This window comes from Grus americana, chromosome 16, assembly GCF_028858705.1.
Source record: "Grus americana isolate bGruAme1 chromosome 16, bGruAme1.mat, whole genome shotgun sequence".
Taxonomy (NCBI): domain Eukaryota; kingdom Metazoa; phylum Chordata; class Aves; order Gruiformes; family Gruidae; genus Grus; species Grus americana.
The window spans coordinates 3,070,912-3,092,965 of record NC_072867.1 but is presented as its reverse complement, the minus strand read 5'-3'; the positions used below and the strand labels follow the sequence as shown (position 1 = coordinate 3,092,965).

General features: G+C 50.0%; 1 protein-coding gene across 5 annotated transcripts; it reads left to right on the top strand.

The window, feature by feature from the left end:
- The first annotated feature begins 524 nt into the window (after positions 1–524).
- EWSR1 (EWS RNA binding protein 1) lies at positions 525–21,884 on the top strand. Of its 5 annotated transcripts, none has more exons than XM_054844259.1 (17): positions 527–630; positions 3,719–3,755; positions 4,005–4,056; positions 5,816–5,936; positions 11,285–11,471; positions 12,834–13,001; positions 13,743–13,957; positions 14,209–14,389; positions 17,245–17,279; positions 17,820–17,852; positions 18,640–18,758; positions 19,165–19,294; positions 19,710–19,832; positions 19,917–20,076; positions 20,479–20,576; positions 21,062–21,332; positions 21,482–21,884. In XM_054844259.1, exons 1-17 carry the CDS (start codon positions 555–557, stop codon positions 21,519–21,521), a joined length of 2,046 nt encoding a protein of 681 aa, XP_054700234.1. In that variant the 5' UTR covers positions 527–554; the 3' UTR covers positions 21,522–21,884. The 5 variants fall into 5 exon arrangements, with proteins under 5 accessions (XP_054700235.1, XP_054700234.1, XP_054700232.1 ...); XM_054844257.1 differs by having other exon boundaries at positions 17,242–17,279; XM_054844258.1 differs by having other exon boundaries at positions 5,813–5,936.
- Positions 21,885–22,054: the final 170 nt, after the last annotated feature.

Below are 22,054 nucleotides of genomic sequence, written 5' to 3'. Positions count from 1 at the left end.
ACAGTGTGGGCTACCACACGCCAGCAGACTTGGCCTGCAGCGTCACTTGCTAGCACGTGACGTGTGACACCTGGTGACATCACGTGCAGCCCGTGGTGTCGTTTGCTGGAGCATGATGTCAGGTGATATTACACCGCGTGCCGGTGACGGCACGTGCAGCCCGTGGCGCCACTTGCTGGTGTGTGACGTCAGGAGCCACCCCACGCACGGCCCAGCAGCGCCGCGCGCTGACGCGTGACGCCCGGCGATGACATCACGCCCCCTCAGCCCCGCCCTCCGCTCCGCCTCCCGGCCCGACCGGCTCTTGCGCGACGGTCCCTAACCGCCTCGGGCCGTACCATCCCGCCGCCCGGCGAGGGGGGGGGAGGAGCGCCCAGCGCCGCGGGAGAACTGCCCCCCCGAGAAGCAGTCGCTGCGGCTTGAGGCGGTCTCGGTTCTTCGCGGGAACCGCCGGGAGAGCGGCGGGACGGGTCGAGACGAGCCCTCGGTGCGCGGTCGCCCTCGGTGCCCTCCCCGCCGCAGCCGTGGTACGGCCCGCCGGGGCCGGGCGGCGCATGCGCAGTGTGGGGCGGCGGCGGCGGCCGGACGTTGGGAGCGCGGAGGAGGAAGGCGAGAAAATGGCGTCGACGGGTGAGCGGGGCCGGGGGGGTCGGGTCGGCCCGGGGCCTCCGCGGGAGCGGCCGAAGCCGGACCGGCCTCCTGCACCGGCGCCCGTCAGGACGGGCTGAGCCTAAGCCTGGGGCTGGGACCACCGGCGGCGTCCTGGGGCCGCCCGGGCTGAGGGGAGCGGGGCGGGGGCAGCGCCTCGGGGCCGGGCCGCGGCCCTGTCACGGCGGGGCGAGGCGTCGGGCCCGGCCCTCCCGCGCTGTGGTGGCGGGCTCCCTCCCGGCTGGGCTGCGGGCTTCGTGGCCGTCCTGGCCCCCACCCAGCCCGTCTCTCCCCAGTCCCCGCGGTGGCCGGGACCCTCCGGTGCCGCCCTGGGGTTGCAGCGCCCGGATTCTCCCTCCTAGGTATCTGTTAAAGGGTTGTTTGCGATAGCGGATCCTTGGTGCTCCGGCCCCAGAAGGTTCTTTGAGTTATGCTCTTTCAGGAGATCACTGTCCTTGCTGAAGGCTTCCTCCGTGTCTTTGGCCTTTCTGGTGGCTCTTCAGGATGGTTTCTGGTGTAAATGTAATTTTTTTTTTAATAAAACAAGTGAAGCATCATAGAAGGAAACATACTCTTACAGGAGGGCTCCGACTGGATGCAAATAGTTTACAATTAAGACGTACCAACTGTGGCAACTTCAGTCTTTAAAGTAGCCTTAAAGCCCCATAGCTGAAGGTTGGACCTCTCTGCAGAGGAAAATGTCACAGGCCACGGAGCGTGAGGGAATATGAGTAATATCACCTTGGAGAGGTTTTAAACAAAAAAAAAAAACCAGTTACTAAAGAAACATGTGCCAGTGGAATTGTCAAAATGGGGTTTAAAAATACAGCTGTCTTTCCACTTAATACATGGAAATGTTCTTCCGTGGGAGCTGCTATTTTCGGCTGCGCTATTGTGCTCTTGAGCCTCGTGAAATAGAAGGATGAAGATTAATTTCCCACTGGAAATAAAGGCTCGGAGATGGTTTTAACTAAATGAACCATAGTATTTTTTTTAACGTTTTGCGTTAATCTAAATTTGAGCAAATTAGAAGGTTACCGGAGATAAATTGCAAATTCAACACCTGGATTTAAATCTTATAAAGGGGAAAACGTCACGTCTGGGTAGGACTGGGGGAAGGCTGTACGAAGGGATGGGTGATGGGTCTTTAACTGAAGACCGCCTACGTAACTCAAGGTCCTGGCCGCTCTTCGGGAGGGCGGTAGGTTGCTGGGGGTCTACGAGAGAGGGACAAAGGTTGGGGAGATAACCAAACAGGGTGTGGAAAATGAGACTTAAACGAGGAATAGGGAGGTTTTGGTAGCCAGAGGCTAGGAAAAGAGGAGGCAAGGGTAGAGGAGGACATGCGGCGAGATGTGGGGGAGGATGGAGGGGTGCTGGTACAAGGAGGCAGGAGGAGAGGGAAGATGGATGAGGAGGAATGGGCGTTAATCATTTTTAACACTCGGGACTTAGCGGGCTTGGAGCCACATGCAGACTGAAAAAAAAAAAAGAGCAGCGACCCTGAATTTAACAAGCAAGATTTTTCAATATTAAACATGACAACCTGTAAGGAAAGCAGGAGTGGTGCCAAAGTAGTTTAACAACTTGTGCGGCGTGTCTCGGGAGCGTAGAAGCCTTTGGTTAGCAGTTCGGCATCTTTTTATTGTACGTGATATTTCAATCATCTTCCTTCTGTACTCGTACTGATTCTTGCGCTCTGGTGCAATGTTGAAGTAATTAATATCTGTCAAAAATCACTACCAGAGTCATGACATTTTCTTTCCTTGTCCATCAACATGCACACCAGGGTCTGAGCTCTGGTATCAGTGGAGGGAAGTGCAAAGGAGGAAAAGCCGCAAGCTCGCGTAGAGGGATTAGGAGGAGGAGAGGAAAGCTGTATTAGAGATGAATCCACAGCCCCAAGAAACAGGGGCTGCTGGTGGATGAAAAGAGTATTTTCAAAATTATTCCTGGTGCTGCTTCACCTTTGTTTGCGAACAGCGTGATAAAGGCATTAAAGCGATCCTTACAACCTAGGGATAACTGAAGGGTGTAGGAAGGTGTCAGGTTCCTCAAATTCATAATCTTCAGTTTTCTGACTGAGATCAGCGTATCTCGAGACGTGATCGCGATAGAAAGGCTGAAACCTCTTCCCGCGTGGGACTATCTGGCTCTGCCTGAGAAAATCTCTACTAATGTCCAACTTCTGCCTCCAGCTGAGGCAAATGCCATGGCCCGAGCAGCAGATGCAACCAAGGTCTGAAGTCATTCCTTATCTCTGTCCTCGGGATTTTTCTGGTCCCAGGAGAGCTGGAATTTGGCTGTCAAGGTCTGGTCTGAGTGATGAATTCATCGTTTGCTCTAGACGTTTGGATGGGAACTGGAGTAACTTGGTGACTTTGAGGGAAAGTGTACATTGAGGAGCTGTAATCATTTAAAATACAGCCTTGTAATTGCCATGTGGACACATTTTCCGTTCCCGCCAGCAGACCAGTTCAGCGTAGACTTTTCTGCTTGGATTTTCAGAATTCCAGTTCTCTAAATCAGGGTATTGGCATGGATTGGGGCTTTAAGAAAGGAATTGCTGCTAGCTGCCCATCTCGAACCCTGCTAGGGGACAAGTGTTAGAACCTTACAGCCATTTGTTTGTGTCCTTGAAAGTTAAATAGAGAGAGTGAAGTGTGGTGTGGTTTGTACAGACCCAAAAGCTTGCAACCTGGCCCTTTGAAACCAGGGTGAGGGGTTTGTGTCAGCCCCAGTGTTTCTTTTGTTCCAAAACAAAACACCCTCCTGCCAGCCCCCTTGGGTGTTATCCAAGGTGGCAGTTAAATTAAAGTAGGGTCATTTGAGATCAAAGTTGCTGCTGCAAACAGCAGTAACAATGAAGGGAAGAGAGGTTTTGTTTCCTTCAGAAAGACTGAAAAAGTGCATTTACCTTACACTCTTTTGAAACTGGATTTCCAGCGGTTTATAGCAGTTCTTTCAAGCTGCAGGAGGAAATTCCAGCTGCTGTGTTCTTACACTGTTAATTTTGTTAAGCCTTTGTCAACCTTTTTCCCCTCCTTTTTTTTCTTCTCTTTTCTTGCAGATTATAGTACCTATAGTCAAGCCGCAGCTCAGCAGGGGTAAGTAGCATTATGGTCTTATCCTCTCTGTTTTAAAAAGATGTAATGTAAGTATATAATAATTGTGGTTTAGTCTTAACTCAGGTATGTCTGCAAATCCTATGGTTTTCCTTTAGCTTCTAGATATTGTATTACCATAGTATTTCAGCAGAAATCATTTGGATATGTGGAAATTGCCTTGAGATATATGTTTTGCACAAGTCAGGAACACAGGGATGAATTATAAATGTCTTTAAATTCATTTTACAGCTACAGCGCGTATGCACCTCAGCCAGCTCAAGGATACGCACAGACCACCCAGGTAAAACACGAGATAGTTTTATAATTGTTGCTGAATCACATGTCTTCCAGTAAACTATATGGGGCTCTGCCGGCCGCAAAAAACGCTGAGTGGCAACGTCAAAATCTGTCATTAAAAGTTGTATTGGAGCTCCCCACACAGCCTGAACTGCTTTCTTGAAGTGAAAACAATCTGAATGTCGAGGAGCCTCAACAGTCCCCTTCTTTGTTAATATATCCTAGCCTAACGTGGTTGTTGTCGAGAGGGTTCTAAAAGCCTAATTCGCGGTGTATGTTTGACACCACCGCGTTGGTGGGTGTTTACTCAGCAGTGTAGGAGAGAAAAAGCTTAGAATGGGGGGTTAAATTGCCATTAGATTTTTTCATGGAGGTATTGTTGCTAAAACTTTTAATACTCTCAGTTGGCTAGACTGCAAAATTATGATGATCTTTAAGAGATTAATTAAACCATGCTTATTTTTAATCCTTAGAATACAAGTTACTAAAAACACATTTGTATACACACTCCAAGTATGTTTTCAAAAGTAAACTTTTGTCCTTAGAAGTGCTGTAGGTTAATTTTCCCCTGCCTCTCCAGAGAGGTTTTTTGAAGGGAAAATCCATCCACACAAAAGTATGTCTGTATTACGGGGATAAAACCCACCACATTGTCATGTTGGAGCATTACTGAGCAGCTTCAAATCGGTCAATTCTGGTTGTGGCAACAGCTCGACTGAGCGGGAGCTGCCTTCCCATGCCTTCTGGGGCTGCCTCTGCCACGCTGCCTGCTGCTGCCTGCACCTGCCTGCACTAGCCGGTCTGAGGCAGGTGAGGCTGCGTGAATACTGCGCTTGCTTGTTCCTGTGGCAGGGTAAGAAAGCCCTTTGTGAAAAATACCAGCATTGCAGGAGGAGCACAACTTCAGTCTTGGCATTTGGTTCAGCTTAAATGAAGGCGATGGTAATTTTTATTTTGAATAAGCGTTTTGAGACAGAACAATTGCAAGAACTGCTAACAACTCTGCAGGTTACACAGAAGGACAAATGTAAGCAGACTGGCAAGCGTATCGCTAAACTGGTTGTTTAGTGATAGTCTAGGCATGAAAATGAGCTCCGGGTAAGGTGCGAGTTGGGTGCTGATCTCTCGCTGAATGCAAAGGCACCGGGACGGGAGGAGCAGTAACGGGGACAGTATGGTGATGGCGAGCCCTTGGGTGCTCCCACTGATCCCGTCCTCAGGTGCCTACATAAGCTATTTTTGAAACTATTGGCCAGTGGACATGAAGAATAATCAGAATAACTTCATTGAAAGCTTAAGTAGGTTTCCTCTACTGAACACTAAAGCAGTTTTATGCTGAAGTAACCGACTTGTTTTAATTCGTGTAGTTCTGCCCTCTGAGTAGTCCTGCTCCCCATGTTTCAAGGTAGCCCTCGGGAGGTACCTGCGAGTGTTGATGGGTGCCCAGGCAATTATGAAGCGCTGGACGCTTTCATGCTTCGCTTTACATAAAGCAGAAGTGTATTGTGAAAATGTAAGAGGCTGCCCCTCTGGTCCTGGCATTGAAAAACTGCGTTTGTAACTTCATTACAGATCTGAACTGAAATTTGCAGTAGCGCTCAAACTTTCACAGTAGCCTTGGCTTGACCCTGATTGCTTTCAGTACATCAGGTAACACAGGTCCCCCAGTCTGTGTACATCACCGAAACAGTCTGTGTGTACCTCTGCAACACCTGTGAGTCACTTCTGGTCACAAATTAAATTTTGTATCATCTTTGGAGCAGACGTATGGGCAGAGTTACGGAACCTATGGACAACCCACGGATGTCAGCTACACACAGCCCCAGACGACTGCGACGTACGGGCAGACTGCGTATGCGACGTCCTATGGGCAGCCTCCTACCGGTAAGAGCTCCCATGCCTGCAAGGCTTAACTTACCTGGGGAGAGAGTTGAGCTCAGGTCAGCGTTGGGGAACTCCGAGCCAAACCATACTGAATTACTCTGGGCAGCTCTGATGTGGAAAGAGCTTCCTTCCTCAAGAGCCTGCCTTCAGCGAAGGGCAGTTTGAAACGATGCGAAGATGCGGGTGGGCTGAGGAGTAAACAAACATGCCCGTTTAATTTTTTCAGGGGATGTTTTAGGTGCTGGTTCATGCTGCGGAACTGAGTGTTGCTGCAGAGCGTACCGTGCTCAGAGCCCTGGGAGCGTGTGCTCTGGCTGCTCTTGAGAACCGGTGTCCTCAGCGCTTTGGTTGCCTGAAAATCAAATCAGTGGAAGTGATGTATGCCTGTTCTGATAGTGTACCCTATACTTTTTGTCTTGTGCTTCCCACAGTAGAAGGGACCCGTACAGGTTTGACTATCCTGCTCACTCTTGCATGGAAAATGCTGTCTCATCCTGTCTAAACTTGTGGTGTTAACCCTTTAGGTGTCACTTGGTTTTAGCGCTAAAAACGTCCAACGTCAGAGCACGCGCGCACAACGTCAGTAAGAATTTGCTGGGCTGCGATGCTGTTTGCCATCTCCGCGTCTGTAAAGTCTCCGAGTGGCGTACTTTATGGATCAAACTTCCTGAGCGCTAATGACAGCCAGGCCCAGACGTTTTGGGTGCATCTAATCCCACTGTCCTACCCTAAAGGGTAAACAGCACAGTTGGACACATCCAAACGTCCCAAGCACCACCAGTGCATGTTCCATGTTGTCGTTGGATTTCCAGTGCAGACGCATACGTCACATGTTCATTAACGTGCTGTAAACTATTCCAGCGTGTGCTCTTTGAACCGGAGTTTTGTACATACGAGTGTCTTAATGTCTGAAAGAAACTATTGAGACATCGTTCGATTCTGGTATGTTTGGACTGAATATTCGGGAGACTTTGAAAAAGAAAATGCATTTTCCTCTAAGTAATGCCTTGGGTGCCGTTTTCTGCAGATTCATCCTTTGTTATGAGAGATGTTATAAATGTCTGTTAGAGTGGGAGCTTTCTTAAATACTTCCCAAAGCAAGGGAATACCAGAACAGACAGGCAATGTGGTCTCTGGCCGCAGAAGCCGTTGGAGAATGCTTCACAAGGAAGAGGCGGACAGAAAATGTTATCCTATAGTCTGTATCCTATAGTCTATACCCTACAGTTAGCCAATTATACAGCACTTCAAATATTGAACATCTTTACACAGATGAGGAAAATTTCTGCCTGGTAATTAGCACGTGTCCTGCAGAATGAGAGCCAGTAGCCATTAGCCAGCGTTGCTGAGAGTGATCCACAGGATTTTTTTTCTTTCATTTAAAAGTATATGGACATAAATCAGCAGCAAAAAGGATTTGCGGACTTGCAAAATTTCTTAGAAATGTTTGAGTCCTTTAATCCCTACTACTGACTCCAGCCCTGCAGGGGTCACAGGAAGCTGCGCTGTTTATGTGTTTGCTTCTCCCTTAGGAGTATGTTTGCTGGAGGAATAATATTTGTCACCTTTTCTGCACAGCTTCCCTTTTTTTTAGACAAAAAGCTTCATTTTCTTTTCATCAAAAAAAAAAAAAAGTGGTCAGACAAAAGATCCTTATCAGACCTTCAAGTACGATTTGCCTCAGTCCACGTAGCACTGGTCTGTGGTAAAACTGTTGATGTTATTCTCCAGACTGAGTGCCAGGTTGTATTTATTCTTCCTACACCTGCCTCTCCTTGAGGAGCCAGAGCTGTGCAAATGAGACTTGTAGTGCTTAAAGCCTGTCTCCCTCTCTGCGGCTCTGCCTTTCATACTAAATAAAGCCCGGGGTGTTGCCTGGAGCATGCATCTTTATGCCCTAAGAGAAGTACAATTTTTACGGTTGAACCTGAATTTATTTTTCCTACGCATCGCCTTTTTGTAGTAGGAGAATGTCTGCAATGACTTAAAAGCAAAGTGCCTTTTTTTGTCTTAACAACCTATTTTTTTGGTTAAAATGTTATTTTTGTCAGGGAAATAGAAGTCCTGTGCAGATATACACTCTCGGGACTCTGCAGGAACGGCAGAGATGGTTCCTCTGCGTCACCTCAGAGCCTCCGAGGAGGACTGGTTTAGCCTGCCCGGGGACCTTTCTGTCCCAAGCACTCTGCCATCGACTCCTGGGCCGCCCAAGGTGAGAGTTACCGCCCAGGTCGTGCTTCTTCCCTCCCCGGGGCTGTAGGGAAAGGTCTCTTGGAGTCACCTCGTCCCTTTGTTACGGAGAAGAGGGGTTTGGGAGCCTGCGGGCTCCTCTGCGGCTCCCTGGACGCCAACTGGATTAGGGGATTAATCGGCACCAGCGGATCTGTGGTCATGGTTTGCTCTTTAATTGCTGCGGTGTAGAAGCATGAATTACAAGAGTAAATAAAGAGCTGCATCTGTTAGGGTTATTGGCTTTCTAACAATGTCATTTGGGGGCAAAAACATCATTTCAAAGGTCCAAGTATGAATCTCCTTTAAGTAGCTAACTGGGAATTACTCTCTAAAGACAGCCAGGTCCCACTTCTCTTTTTACCTGTGAAATTTAGGGTTATGTATATTTTAAGTTTCTGACGTATTCAGAAATGAACGCACCCATCGGTGTCTTGGCTACCACATCAATCTGTTACACCAAAATGGAGCAGAGAAAATACACGTGCCAAACACAAGTTGTCTCTTTGGGCACGCAGACCCCATGGGTAGCTTTTCATGCTGCTTGCATCAGAGAGAAGCCTTCAAAAACTGGTCCTAGCTGACGTAAAGCCTGCTTATTTCAGAATAAATCTGTTTGAATCCAGTGCTTTCAGTCGATGTGCTCTGAGGACCAAGTCCTGCAAGCTTCCCCTCCGCCTGAAGAATTCCTAGACTTGAGTAAGGGTTTTTCTTGCAGCCTTTGAGAGGAAACTGAGCCACGTAACTGGACTTCTTAAAACAGGTTGTCAAAGTTCTTCTGTTATCTTTTTCTTACAGTAGCTGTTTTGCAGACTCGCCGTTTATCTTACTAACTGGGGAGGGGGGAAGAGAGAGAAGTGATGTAATGTGAATGGCCCCCTCAAAAATACAGTTCTTGAGGATTTTCAGAGTACGTAAATGAAGTTGTTGAAATGAAAATTCAAACCAGTGGGATGTTAAATTGCTGGCGTTTCTTTTTCTGGTACAAACCCTTCCTGCTGAGCACACTTGCACAAGGGAAACACTCCATCTAGAGCTGAAGCATTAAAATTCAGGATTTTTTTTTTTTTCCCCTCCTTTTTATTCTATTGACTGTGCAGAGCCAGGCGTTAGCAAACCTGCTCGCTTGCTTGATCGGAGAGGTTAGTGCTGCTGGTAACAGTGCCGAGAAAGGGGACCCAGATGTGGCAGAACCACCCTGTGGCTCTGGGTCTGACGAGAACAGCCCAGGGCAGGGCTGTGGCTTCAGCAGCGCTCGCTGCCGACTGTTTTAGAATGCGGTCAGGCTTTGGCCGGTTCAAATAAGGGTTCCTTTAACTTCTGGTGTCCGTGCTTTCTGTGGAAATGCTGTGGTTGCTCACATTTAAGTGTTTCGACTGTTTAAATTTGTCTGAGTCTCTAAAAATCATGCTCATTTTTTCCCATTTGACATCATCCCATTCACCCTGCTTGGCAACACTCAGAACAGGACTTTACTTTTCAGAGAACCTTTCAGCAAAAAAGGAATAATGACCATGAAAACCAATTTGCTTGTGATTCGTGCAAGTTACTTCCTGGTGGGAGACCAGCTTACTCTCTCGCTTTGATGTTTCCAGGCTGCCTTACGACATGGAAGCCAGCCTGCGGCGTTCAGCAGGAGGGTGGTAGCGTGGGGGGGCCAAGAGCAGGAGGAATGAGGCTTGTGGGAGCGGGCAGGGGCTCCTAAGCTAGCTGTTGCAGGTGATAAAAGGGGACAGGCTCCTGTCCCTTCGTCAGGATCCTGAGGCTAACCAGAAAGCTCGACAGCGACACTCGGGACAGAAAGCTGCAGATTGTTTTTTTTAATTAATGTGCTGCGCAAACTTCCTCTTCTCGCTTCTCTTCCTCTTTACTTGCTGATTCAGAGGGCCGTAGGGAAGGGTCCTGATTTTGTTGCAGGGCCAGCAGGATGTGGAAGTTCTGTAGTGCTTTCGGGAAGGCATGCTATATTCCGCTGGAAATACATTTGGTTTTGCAAATTAGGGAATTGAAATAAAAAGCTACCACACAATTTGCATAAAATGTTGTATCATTAGAAGGAAGAATATGTCACAAGTGTCCAATGTTTATTAAAAATAAGAAGTGATGGAGAAGCTGTTACTTTAATTGATGCAATTAAGATCACATCAATAAGACTGAGACCAGTTGGCTCCTCTTTGGCAATCGATGTTTTATATTTTTAGTAGGTCAGCTTTTGCTAACAAGATCTTTAATTGATCTTTTTTCACTTAAATCTCTGTTTCATAATCTGAAAACCTGCTCGCGAGGTTCTTAACTATAAAAAGCCACCGTGTTAATACTGGGTTTATATTTCACCTTTGTGACAAGCCAAACGGTTGGCTAAATTATACAGCGGCGGCTGCTGGAAAGACTGATTTAAATGGAGCTGTTTCGGGATCTTCGATATTCTTGTAAAACTGTTCAAAAATAAATGCATGAGCTGTAAGCTTTTTACTAAAGCAAACTGAAATTCTAAGAAAACATCAGGAGCTACCTTATTTCTCTTCCTTGACCTTTCTCTTAAGTTAAAGCAAATGCAAAGTGCTTTTCTTTTGTTTCCAGAATTACTGATTTAAAACAAGACTTCATAAATGGCTCAGAAAGACTTGTCAAGTCAGCCTGGTGCCGTTTTGTGCTTTTATTTTTCAAAAAAGCTGAAAGGATGGGACCATACTTCTTAAATGATTGGATTTCTTTTACTTTAGGGCCGACAGGAGCTTTGTTTAGTCTTCTTGCGTTCAGAAGACGCTGCATGCCTCAGCTTGCCCTGTGTGCACTTTATTACATTAGCTGTGAGCTTCGGTAGCTGTAAACAAACAGCCTTTGGATGCTGATTGAAGCTCTGCGGAGCGTGGTTTTTGGATGGTGAGGGTAGAGCTGGGGCTGCAGGCTGGGGCTTCCCAAGGCAGAGGCTTTCTCTGAGGAAGGCGAAGGGGTGGGGTGGGTTAGCTCATCATTTTCAGGTTATCTGTGGTATTTTTGCAGTGGTAAAATCGGTGCTGCACCTGAGGTCTGATACGCCGTCAACAGAAGCACAATAGTCCAAAACATGACGAGCGAAGCTCGCCAATCTAATCTGATGAAGCTGTCGTCTCTTCTAGGTTATACCACCCCAACTGCCCCCCCAGCGTACAGTCAGCCCGTCCAGGGGTACGGCACAGCCACCTACGATACTAGCACCGCTACGGTTACCACCACCCAGGCTTCCTACGCAGCACCGTCCGCTTATGGCACCCAGCCTGCCTACCCAGCCTACGGGCAGCAGCCAGCAGCATCCGCTCCTGCAAGGTAACATCCGATTCCTCTCTTCCTCCTAAGGCTGTTGGGGAGAACCCCAGCGCCACCACCAGCTGAACTGGGGCCCACTGGTTTTGTTTACACCTTTTCTCTGCCTGTTGTGCTTGAGCTTTGCTCTCGCTGAATCTGATCCCATCGCGTTTCAGGGCTGGAGGAAGCAACGTAGGTAGGTTCTGCTCCGGCGCGGTGAGTCAGCACCGTTACTGAGAAATGCGGAGAGCAACCCAGCGGCAAAGATGGGCTCTTGACTCACAACATAGAGCAGAAAATGGACCAGTCTGATCTCATCTTGAGTCACGGGGTCAGGCAGGGCGCTGTTACATACTCTGACTTCTGGAGTGGATGCAGATGCTGAAGACAATTTCCTTTTTCAATCTGGGCGCTGTCAATAGCATATTTAGTTTAATTGTTTGCTCAGGATATGAAAGGTTTAGAATACATAATGGAAACTTGTTTAATAGTCAGTAAAAACTGCTTTTTTGGTTTACCTGATGTTTATAGCAACCACTCCAGTAAGGAAAGGCGGAGCCTGGCACAGCTCTGTGTCTTCCAGATTACACTTTTAAGTATGAATCCTGACATCATTTAAAACATTTTTTTTCCTGGCTTGTACAACAAAAGTAGCTTTAACTCTTTTTACTCCGCTCTGATAAACACTTAGAGATTATAAACAGTATGGGACAAATATAAAAGAAGGAGACATGCAAATCACGTGGTTCTCTTTATTTTCAGGTCTTGAGAGTTAACACTAAACACAGAATCGTAGAATAGTTTGGGTTGAAAGGGACCTTTAAAGGTCATCTAGTCCAACCCCCAACGTCCTTTCCCTTTCATCGGGTAACATATATGGGGCAATGTCTGTTTGCACTGAATTCTAAACCAAACAATGGTGCATTTAACTGACGTTTCTGGCTGCTTTTGAGCTCATCGTTTCCAAGTGTTGTGCAAAACCAGCTCAAGCGCAGGGGCAGTGCTGCTGGCTGCTTTCCTGGCCTTTTCACATCCTCAACTCAGTTCTAGAGCCAAAGTCTAAATCCCTCACCTTTGGTTTTGTAACGCAGCTGGTGAACAGAAGCTGTGGTGCTCTCTGTTCAGGATGCTGCCCGGGCCTTTCCTGATGGCAGAGGAGCGTGCAAATGCCCAGTCAGCGTGTGCTAAAATGTTTAGTGTTTAATAAACCGACGTTGGCTTCTGCCAGAGCAACTGACACCGATGCAGTGCCAGCTTGTAACACTTCCCAAAGACATAGGTAGTGCCGTTCTGTCTTGGGGGGGGGGTGGGATCCGAGCACCTTCGCTGCTACCAGAGGTGGGGGTTCACACCAATCTTTCCTTGTTCAATATTGCTCCGTAGACCCCAGGATGGCAGCAAACCAGCAGAGACCAGCCAGCCGCCGTCGAGTACGACAGGCTACAGCCAGCCCAGCCTAGGGTATGGACAGAGCAACTACAGCTATCCTCAGGTGCCTGCCAGCTACCCCATGCAGCCGGTCACTGCGCCTCCCTCCTATCCTCCTACCAGGTAACTCTCCCTGCGGGCTAAGCCTCGCGCAGCTGGCCTGGGAACTGTCAGGTCAGCTTGGGCAAAGGGGGTTTTCTCAAGGGATTTTAAACGAACAGATGTAAAAGGAGGTTTGGTGTCCTGGGAGGAGGAGGGTGTAGTTCTTGTTGGGGTACTTCTTGTCACAGGATTGAGCGCATAAATGTCTCTGCGTACGTACCTGCAGTAGCAAGGTGTAACGATGACAAAGGGTTTTAAGACATTTTCCTAGATAGGGAGTGTGTTACATGGAGCCTTTGCTGCCTCCTTACACGGGGCTTTGACAAGGAGCTCACGTCTTCCCTTCTGGTGTCTTTAATATGCTGATGCTGACTTCTAAAGTCTCTGTTTTGAAATTCCCAAAGCCTGAGATGTGTGAGGGGCAGCTGTTCTATTATCCATTGGCTGAAAATATTTCAGTGCTGAGGCAGAAGGGAGCCTGTTACCTGCCTTGCCACTCCCTGGCGCTTCTGCCTCTTTCTAGCAGTATGAATAAATCGTGAATGGCTGCATGGACTTTGCTTTTAGCAGTCTACCAGGTTTATTTTGTCTCCTGCCACCAGACAAGCCTCCATAGAATGACTTCACCTTTTTAAATGGTTTACAACGCGACATATGGCTTATAATTGCATTACCGTCTATTGCGAGCCACTTCCGCAGCCTAATGCACGTTGCCAGTGAATTGGCTCATCTTGCCATCTTTTCAACGCTTTTGTCTTCCAGCTATTCCTCCACACAGCCAAGCAGTTACGATCAGAGCACTTACTCCCAGCAGAGCACCTACGGGCAACAGAGCACCTACGGACAACAGACCAGCTATGGCCAGCAGAGCAGCTACGGGCAGCAGCCGCCGCCGACCAGTTACCCTCCCCAGACGGGTTCCTACAGCCAGGCCCCGAGCCAGTACAGCCAGCAGAGCAGCAGCTACGGCCAGCAGAGTGAGTGTGCTTAGCAGAGCCGCGTGCTCCTGGAGGAAAAGGGCCGGCGTCCCTTGCCCTTGCGGGGTGGGATGTCTCTGAAGGAAGTTTGGCGTCGTTCTCCTTAAATTAACGCTGTTGCTGTGAGCGCTGTGGGAAATGATTGTCGTGATTCTGTTCTGGTGCTGAAGGCAGGGCCGAAAAAGGGGACAGGCAGCTTCGACCCCCTCTTATCTGCAGCTCCCTAACATTTTTGTTACGAACTTTCTCAGGCTCGTTCCGTCAGGACCATCCTAGCAGCATGAACGTGTACGGACAGGAATCCGGAGGCTTTTCAGGCCCGGGAGAGAATCGGAATATGAGCGGCCCTGATAACCGGGGCAGGGGAAGAGGGGGATATGATCGCGGAGGCATGAGCAGAGGTGGGCGGGGAGGAGGACGCGGTGGAATGGGGTAAGAGCAAATCTTTTCTCCTTTTATCTAATTCTGTTTTACCCATAGGATTTGAAATGGAAAGAAGGGACTGAAAGGTTGACATTCACAACGGTACTTCCATGGGGACCATCTCTGTAGCATCATTCCATGGAAATCCATGGAAATATTATCCTAGGGGAAATAGGAGCAGGATCTGTTTATTTTTTTTATGTCCTGCAGCTGGTTGGGCCCTGGGCGGGGGGAAATTCGGGGTATTGCTAAACCTGGAACTTTCAGCTCCCTTCGTGGTCGCACAGAGGTGAAATCCTCTGTGGGGTTTAACAGTAACTCCGGATCGAACACACACAAACCTTCCGCCAGGTCCGGGAGTCACTCCCTGTGCCTCGGTAGTGGGGACCTTGACAGTTCAGGTATGTACAAGGCAGAGGCCTCGCGTCAGCCCCGTCTTCTGCCGTCAGCCTCTTCACCTTAGCAGTAGCACGCGGAGCTACGTCTGTAAGTGTACGCCCCGGGGCAGATCGCTGCTGTCGAAGCCATGACTCTGAGTGGCCCAGAACGCTTAGAGCTTGGTTGGAGCGTGAAAGAAAGACCCCGAGAAAGTCAAGAGATGTGGCTTGGCTCCCAGGACTGCTCCCCCTTGGAGCTTTCGGGTGGCCTAAATCAGTTCGGCCATTTTAACTGATGGCAAAATCTGGTTTGGTAAACCTGTGCCTTCAGGTCAGCAGTGTGTCTCCCTGTCTGTGATGTTCGTTTTGCTAGCAGCGAGGAAGGAGGACTAATCCCCAAGGCTCCTAAGAGAAGGAAGATGTAGCTTTGTGTGTGTTCCATCCCTTCGCACCGTCCAGAGCTATGCAGAGTGTCTCTAGGTGAGCGCGCTGGAGATGTGGCGTGGGGTGAACAGCGTTTGCGTTGCAAACGGAATTGCAGCTTCTCCTCCGTAGGCAACTTCTTTAAGGTCTTTGACAACCTGGCGGCAACCAGAGTTTGGCAATCGATAGTCCCATTCTGCATAGCTCTGTCGAAATGTGTTGAAGTGGCGTGAAATCTTTATCGGAGAAATACAACTACCGGTGTACGGAAAGACAAGAAAAAAGACTGGCCCGTGTTGGACCACATCTGGCTTGAATTGGCTCGAGTGGAACAGAGTTCCGCGGTTCTGCATAAAGATTTCACCCATGATGTATTTATCTCTAATGGTTTAAAGTAGATGTAGACACCTGAAATGTCTATCATCACATCTTCAAATTTCTAGCCCCTTCGGAGCTTCTCATGCAAAAGATTTGTCATCTGTCTCTGATTTCACGCCCTAATCCGAGCTTAAATTGCGTACGTAGTGATTTCCACCTGAGTAGACCATTACAAAGGCTCCCCTGCTTTATGGACGTAGACTTTCTGCTGTCCATAGAAAAGGCGGCCTTCCTATGAACGCCAAGGGGCAGGTAGGGGAACTCGGCCCTTCTTATCATGCTGTGGTGATGGATTTCAGTGTCTCCGGCAGGTAAGGAGCTCGATGTTATTAACGTGCCCTTTTTCATTGACTCAATTATTTTATATTTTCATTGGCTGTTAAACATGGAAACTTTTTAACATGCTTTGTCGCATTTATATGCTACAGGTTACAAAGTGAGAGCCTTGTATACACTTCAATACTTAAAAAGTACCCGTACTCAGTACTCAGCCGGCAGCATAATGAAAAGTGGGACTAGACACGGTGTCCATATGGAGAGGAAAAATATACATAGAATATTTTTAACCAAATGTATTCATTGTATAAATGGAATCCTTCTGTAACTTTGGTAACTGCGTACTTGTTGTTTGGTAATAAAACCAGAGGAGGTATACTACTTTAGAATTGTGTAACGTTAAAAAGTGTAAACGTCTGTGTTTAAAAAGAGAGACATTACGTAAATGGTGTGTACTTTAACAAAAGGAGGCAAAGCTGCATGCAACAGCTTGAAACTGTGTATTGACGACTTTTTTTTTTCCAGTATTAGAGGTGCAATACTTGCTAGAAAATAGGCGGTGCTCTCCCTCCTCTGCTCGTCTCCTTCCAAACAGCTTTTTTTTCGTCTCTCCAAAAAAGAGCGAGAAACATCAAAATCCTTTTCAGGTGGCATTTTCCTAATTAACCAGCTTTTGAAAGCGGTCTTAGCTGAACGCTTCAGCCAAAGCTTTCGACGAAAGCTGCGGCCGTTCGGTTTGCATTGGCGCGCGCCGAAATCTTGCGTTCTGGTCTGTGTCCACAAAGCTGCACCCCAGGCCTTCGAGCCCCCGCTGTATTCTGTAAGTTCTCCCTCCACAGAGACTTGTTAAATTCAGTAACGACCTGAATGTATGGCTTTATACCGAGGTTTTTAGCGGAAATGTCATCTGAACTGTATTGTAGGTATCGCGTGTGGTTGTCTCCTACCTTTTTAACTGTTAATGTCAGGGACCCGCGGGCTCGTTTCGCTCTCGTGCTGCGAGAGGCTGAGGGTGCACCTTTATGTACACACAGAGGGGAGGGAGTTGACCAGCGAACGACCTCACGATTTCTCTGAAGCGAAAAGCCCAATTTATAACGCTCAAAAACCATATATATATTTTTTTTTTTGGCCAAGTATTGCACCGCTAATACCCATACAAATAATGCAAGGGTACCGACAGCAAAGCGGTGTCTAAAACCAGACAAGCGAGGTTGCGTATATGTAAAGGAAATTTGAGCGAGCTGCCCTGAAGAAAGGCATAGTGCCGAGATGAGAGAGAGAGAGACAGATGCATTGTTTGGAGATGTTTTAGCCAGTGCCCTTCTTCCCAGTGAGCCGCAGAGGCTCAGAGCGGTACTGGCTTTGTAAAGGGAAAGGCCTTCATTTCTTCGTTTATCCCCCCAGCAGCGCTGGAGAGCGAGGTGGCTTCAATAAGCCTGGTGGTAAGTTTTTGAGCATTACAATGGATAGTGTTAAAAAAAAAAAAAAAAAATTGCAGTCAGTTTTTAGAACAAAGTGTAATTTTTATTAGTTTAAGTGGTTAAAATGACATATGCAACAAGACTGTAATGGGTACTGCCGGCAATGCCTAGGGGTATGCGGTTACAGGACACAGGGTAACTTGGAAGAATTGAGCAACCACTTCTGTAATTTGGGGAAAATAAATGGTTTGGATTTAATAAATTTTTTTTTTGTAAAGTAACTTTTTATTAATGAACGTAAAACTGATTGGCCTGGTAAAGCATTAAAAAAAAAAAAAAAAAAAGCGTAATAGTGGTTAATGGTTTGAAAGGCTGCTAAAAATAGCAAACCGATCACCAAGTAAGAGGTGCATTGCTGATGTTTTTTGCAATGCAGGTCAATTTGAGTTTAACCAGCGCCATCGAACGGTGGTTATAAGTAGATAGTATTGTGTGTGTCGGCTCTTCAGCCTGCAAGGCGTGCACTAACACAGCTTCTTATGATTCTTTCCCGACTGGCAGGACACATGGAAGAAGGACCGGACCTTGATTTAGGTAATTGCCAATAGCTGCTGGTGTTCTCTCCCGAGCTCCTGAAATGGAGATTTCTGCACTCGTTCTCTGCTCCGGACGAGGGCTGTAGCCACGGGAGACGTAGCCCCGCGGTGTGCCCTGCCGTAGGAGCGCAAGGATGCTCTGCCATTCATGGTCTCTTTCCGGCCATTTCATTTATTTCTCGATTCCCCATTTCATCAGAACAGCCGGACTGTTGGAAAACCACACGTGTTTGTGAGATGCTTACCCTTCTCCGTGGGAACTAGAGGGGCTTTTTTGGGGGAGCTGCTCTGCAAAAAGCCCTTTTCAGGCAGCTGTAGCCTGGAGCTTGCCTGCGCTGGTCCGGTAGCCGCCTCTCGTGCCACCCCTGGCCTGTCGCCGTGCGACTTTTTCCTTCCTGTTGCACAGGCGTGTCTGGAAGTTATGCGTCAACCTTCCCACATCGGCACGTCGCTGCGGAAAAGGGGGGGTCAGCGCAGGGGGACCGATGGGTTTTCCTGTGATAAGCGAGCGGTTTAACCAGGCGGTTCTCCTCGCGCTGGGTGGGTGTGGGTGTCTGTCTGTGGCAGAAGCAGCGAGGTGTGGCGCGGTCCTGCCTGCCCGCCTGCCTGGAGGAGGTGGCGGAGCATCGCCGCTCTCGATGCCTGGGTTTTCGGGTCGCTTCGTAAATCCGCTCATTGAGAGCAAAGCCGCAGCTGGCTGAGGGGATGACGTCATGAAAAGTACTCCATCATGTTGTATCGCTGCCTTTCCTCTCCCTGCAATGACACCGTGAATTATCTCCTAGGCCCACCTATGGACCCAGATGAGGACTCGGACAACAGTTCAGTTTATGTGCAGGGACTCAATGATAATGTGACCCTGGAGGATCTGGCAGATTTCTTCAAACAATGCGGTGTTGTCAAGGTGAGAGGGAGGCGTGGGGGAAAGGGATTGCCCACCTCCTCCCCGCCTGCACGTTGCTCGTCTCGGCCCTTCGTTTCCAGGAGCTGGCAGGTCTCTGGTTGGGCAGTGGGGTGACCACGGCCTGGCTCGAGCTTTCCCCAACACAAAATTTCTCCCTCGGCAGCGTGATTAGACTCGCCGAAGCACCACGTGTGACAGCGTGAGGGCTCAGGGTGGTGGGGAGAGCGGAGGTTGGCCGGGCAGAGTAGCTGCTGCCTGTGGTAAGCCAGAGGGGCCCTTTCTTCTGCCACGGAGTCACCAAAATGAAGCGCAGTTGTCTCGAGTCAAAAGCAGAACAGAGGAGAGTAAATCCCCACTCAGCTTACAGGGAGATGTGACTTGAGGTGACATTTTGCTGTCCTGCTAGATGAACAAGAGGACCGGGCAGCCTATGATAAACCTCTACATTGACAAAGAAACCGGCAAACCCAAAGGAGATGCCACGGTATCTTACGATGACCCGTCTACCGCCAAAACAGCCGTTGAATGGTTTGATGGTGAGTATGGGGGGGGGTGTTTTGGGGTAGAATCGCTTTGTTCTAGATTTCGGAACTGAATTCTTGTCCAATAGAAGTCAGCATTTCCGTCCTCGGCCTGTGGAGGATGGTAGTCATTTTAGGCTAGGTCTAGGTGGTCAGGCTTTTGCCTAAGAAGTTCCTGGTTTTACCTGGAAGACATAAGGGCGGTGCTTGGGTTGTGGTTGTCCTCAGCTGCCCAGGCCTGTTACCTCCTGTGGCCAGGGCCTGTCTCAGTCCCGCGGGTGGAATTTGTGCCCTTCTGCTGTCATTGACACTTAGATAAAAACTGTCCCTGCTGCTGACGACTCGGTGCAGTCGCATGCGATCCCAGGATCTGGTGAGCAGTGTGAACTCACGGCAGAGAGTGATGCTCTTGCCCTTGTATTTCTCCTAGGGAAGGATTTCCAGGGGAGCAAGCTCAAAGTTACCCTCGCACGGAAGAAGGGCCCGATGAACAGCATGCGAGGCGGGATGCCCCCACGTGAGCAGCGAGGAATGCCTCCCCCGCTGCGCGGAGGTAACGTTCAGCACGGCCAGAGGCACAGCCCTGTCCTGCAGCCGTGGCCGGCGCCCCGTGCGGCTAACGGAGCTTTCCCTGCAGGTCCAGGGGGGCCTGGCGGCCCGAGCGGCCCCATGGGCCGGATGGGAGGCAGAGGTGGAGACAGGGGTGGCTTCTCCTCGAGAGGACCGCGGGGATCCAGGGGAAACCCCTCCAGCGGGAGCGTCCAGCACCGAGCTGGTGACTGGCAGTGTCCCAATCCGTGAGTATCCCACGTCGCCCGCCTCTTCCACGCATGGCGGCAGCTCCACGTCAGCCTGGCAGCTCTGTGGTCACTCCACATGGTGACGACAGCCGACTCTTACCTCAGAGCCCTGAGGAGGGGTCTTTTGTCTGAGGTGCTGGCCGGGACGTGCAGGCCTTTCCCAAAATAACTCGCTGGGCCTTCCGAGGAAGTTCCTTTCTCCGGTCTGGAGCCGGGAGGGAGGGCAGATGTCGCTGCTGGGGGCTGTGGCTGAACGAGCAGCCCGGCTGACTCTCCAGGCCCTGCTGACCAGCTTTGGTGTCTCCTTGTGCCCTCCTGCTAACGGCCACGTGGCGCTTCCCGGTGCCACGCAGCCCGGAACGCTGCTCCCAGTCTTTGCTAACTGGTGTTTTTACCCAGGGGATGCGGAAACCAGAACTTCGCCTGGAGAACGGAGTGTAACCAGTGCAAGGCTCCTAAACCGGAGGGGTTTCTTCCACCCCCTTTCCCCCCCCCAGGTGCGTGTCTGGTTGAGTTCCCGGCGGGGCTGGAGGCACCAGGTTTCCAGCAAGCTGCCTCACGCCCGGTTTTGGGCTCCTCGGGGAGTGGCGCTTTCCAGCCCCGAGAGCTACTGGGGCTTCATCCCTCCTGGAGCTGCAAAATGGAGTCGGGACTGCTCTGCCCTTGGGCCCTCCCACGCTTTCCAGCCCCGCTTGAACCCCTGGGGCTCCTCCTTGGGGCCAACTTCAGCTCTTGGCTTCCCCAAAGTGCCACTTTCACCTCGTTAGGCAGTGCCCTCCTAATGAACCCCGTCTCTCCTGGCTCCGAGGAGAAGCTGGATGAGGAGCACTCGCTGTGCTCCCCTGCAGCGTTGGTCGCCCTCGGGGTTCCCAACTGCTCCCGGATCTTCTGTCAGCAGTGCCGGGATGTGCCGGGTCGATGGGGCGGGCAGGGGGCTGGCTGTCCCCTTGGAGCGCTCTGAGGGTCTTCTCCTTTCTCCCAGGCGGAGACCGCGGTAGAGGCGGCCCCGGGGGGATGCGAGGTGGGCGAGGAGGTGGCCTGATGGACCGTGGGGGACCCGGTGGCATGTTCAGAGGTGGCCGCGGTGGTGACAGAGGCGGATTCAGAGGAGGCCGGGGTATGGATCGAGGTGGCTATGGAGGAGGTGGCCGGCGAGGAGGGGGAGGACCCGGGGGCCCCCCGGGACCCCTGATGGAACAGATGGGAGGCGGAGGCAGAGGCGGACGGCGTGGAGGACCGGGAAAGATGGACAAGTACGTAGGGGAGCGGGGCGGGGGGAACCTCGGTCACTGGGAAAGGGGGATGGGGGGGTTGGGGGGGAGGTGAGAACCTGTCCTGGGCGGGGGGGGGACACGACACCCTGGGGTGCCGCGACTGACTTGGCCTCTCCCTCCGCTCGCAGGGGTGAGCACCGCCAGGAACGCCGAGACCGGCCCTACTAGACACCGACACCGCAGAGCTGCATTTACTACCAGATTTATTTTTTAAACCAGAAAATGTTTTAAATTTATAATTCCATATTTATAATGTTGGCCACAACATTATGATTATTCCTTGTCTGTACTTTAGTATTTTTCACCGTTTGTGGAGAAACATTAAAACCAAGTTCAACGGTAGCGTGCCGAGTTATCTTTCCCACCCACACCCCCTTTTAAAAACGGTTGTTTAACGAAAACTAAACCCGCGCGACCCCCCTGTCGTGAGCATGCTGTGCGCAAACCCCGGAGGCGGCGACGAGCTGTAACGATGTTAATGGTTGTGATGGTTTTTTTTTTAAAATAAAATTCCCGATGTTTATAACCGTACCACTTCTGGCCTCTCTTGAGAGCATCCCTGCCCGGGGGGGACACACACACAGACCCTGGCGATGGGTGCGACGTTGTCCCCGGGGTGGTGGGGGGGGAGCCGCCCCTCACCCCTGCCTCAGTTTCCCCACTTGCTCCCAGGAGCTGGGGGAAGGGCCCGATCCGGCCCC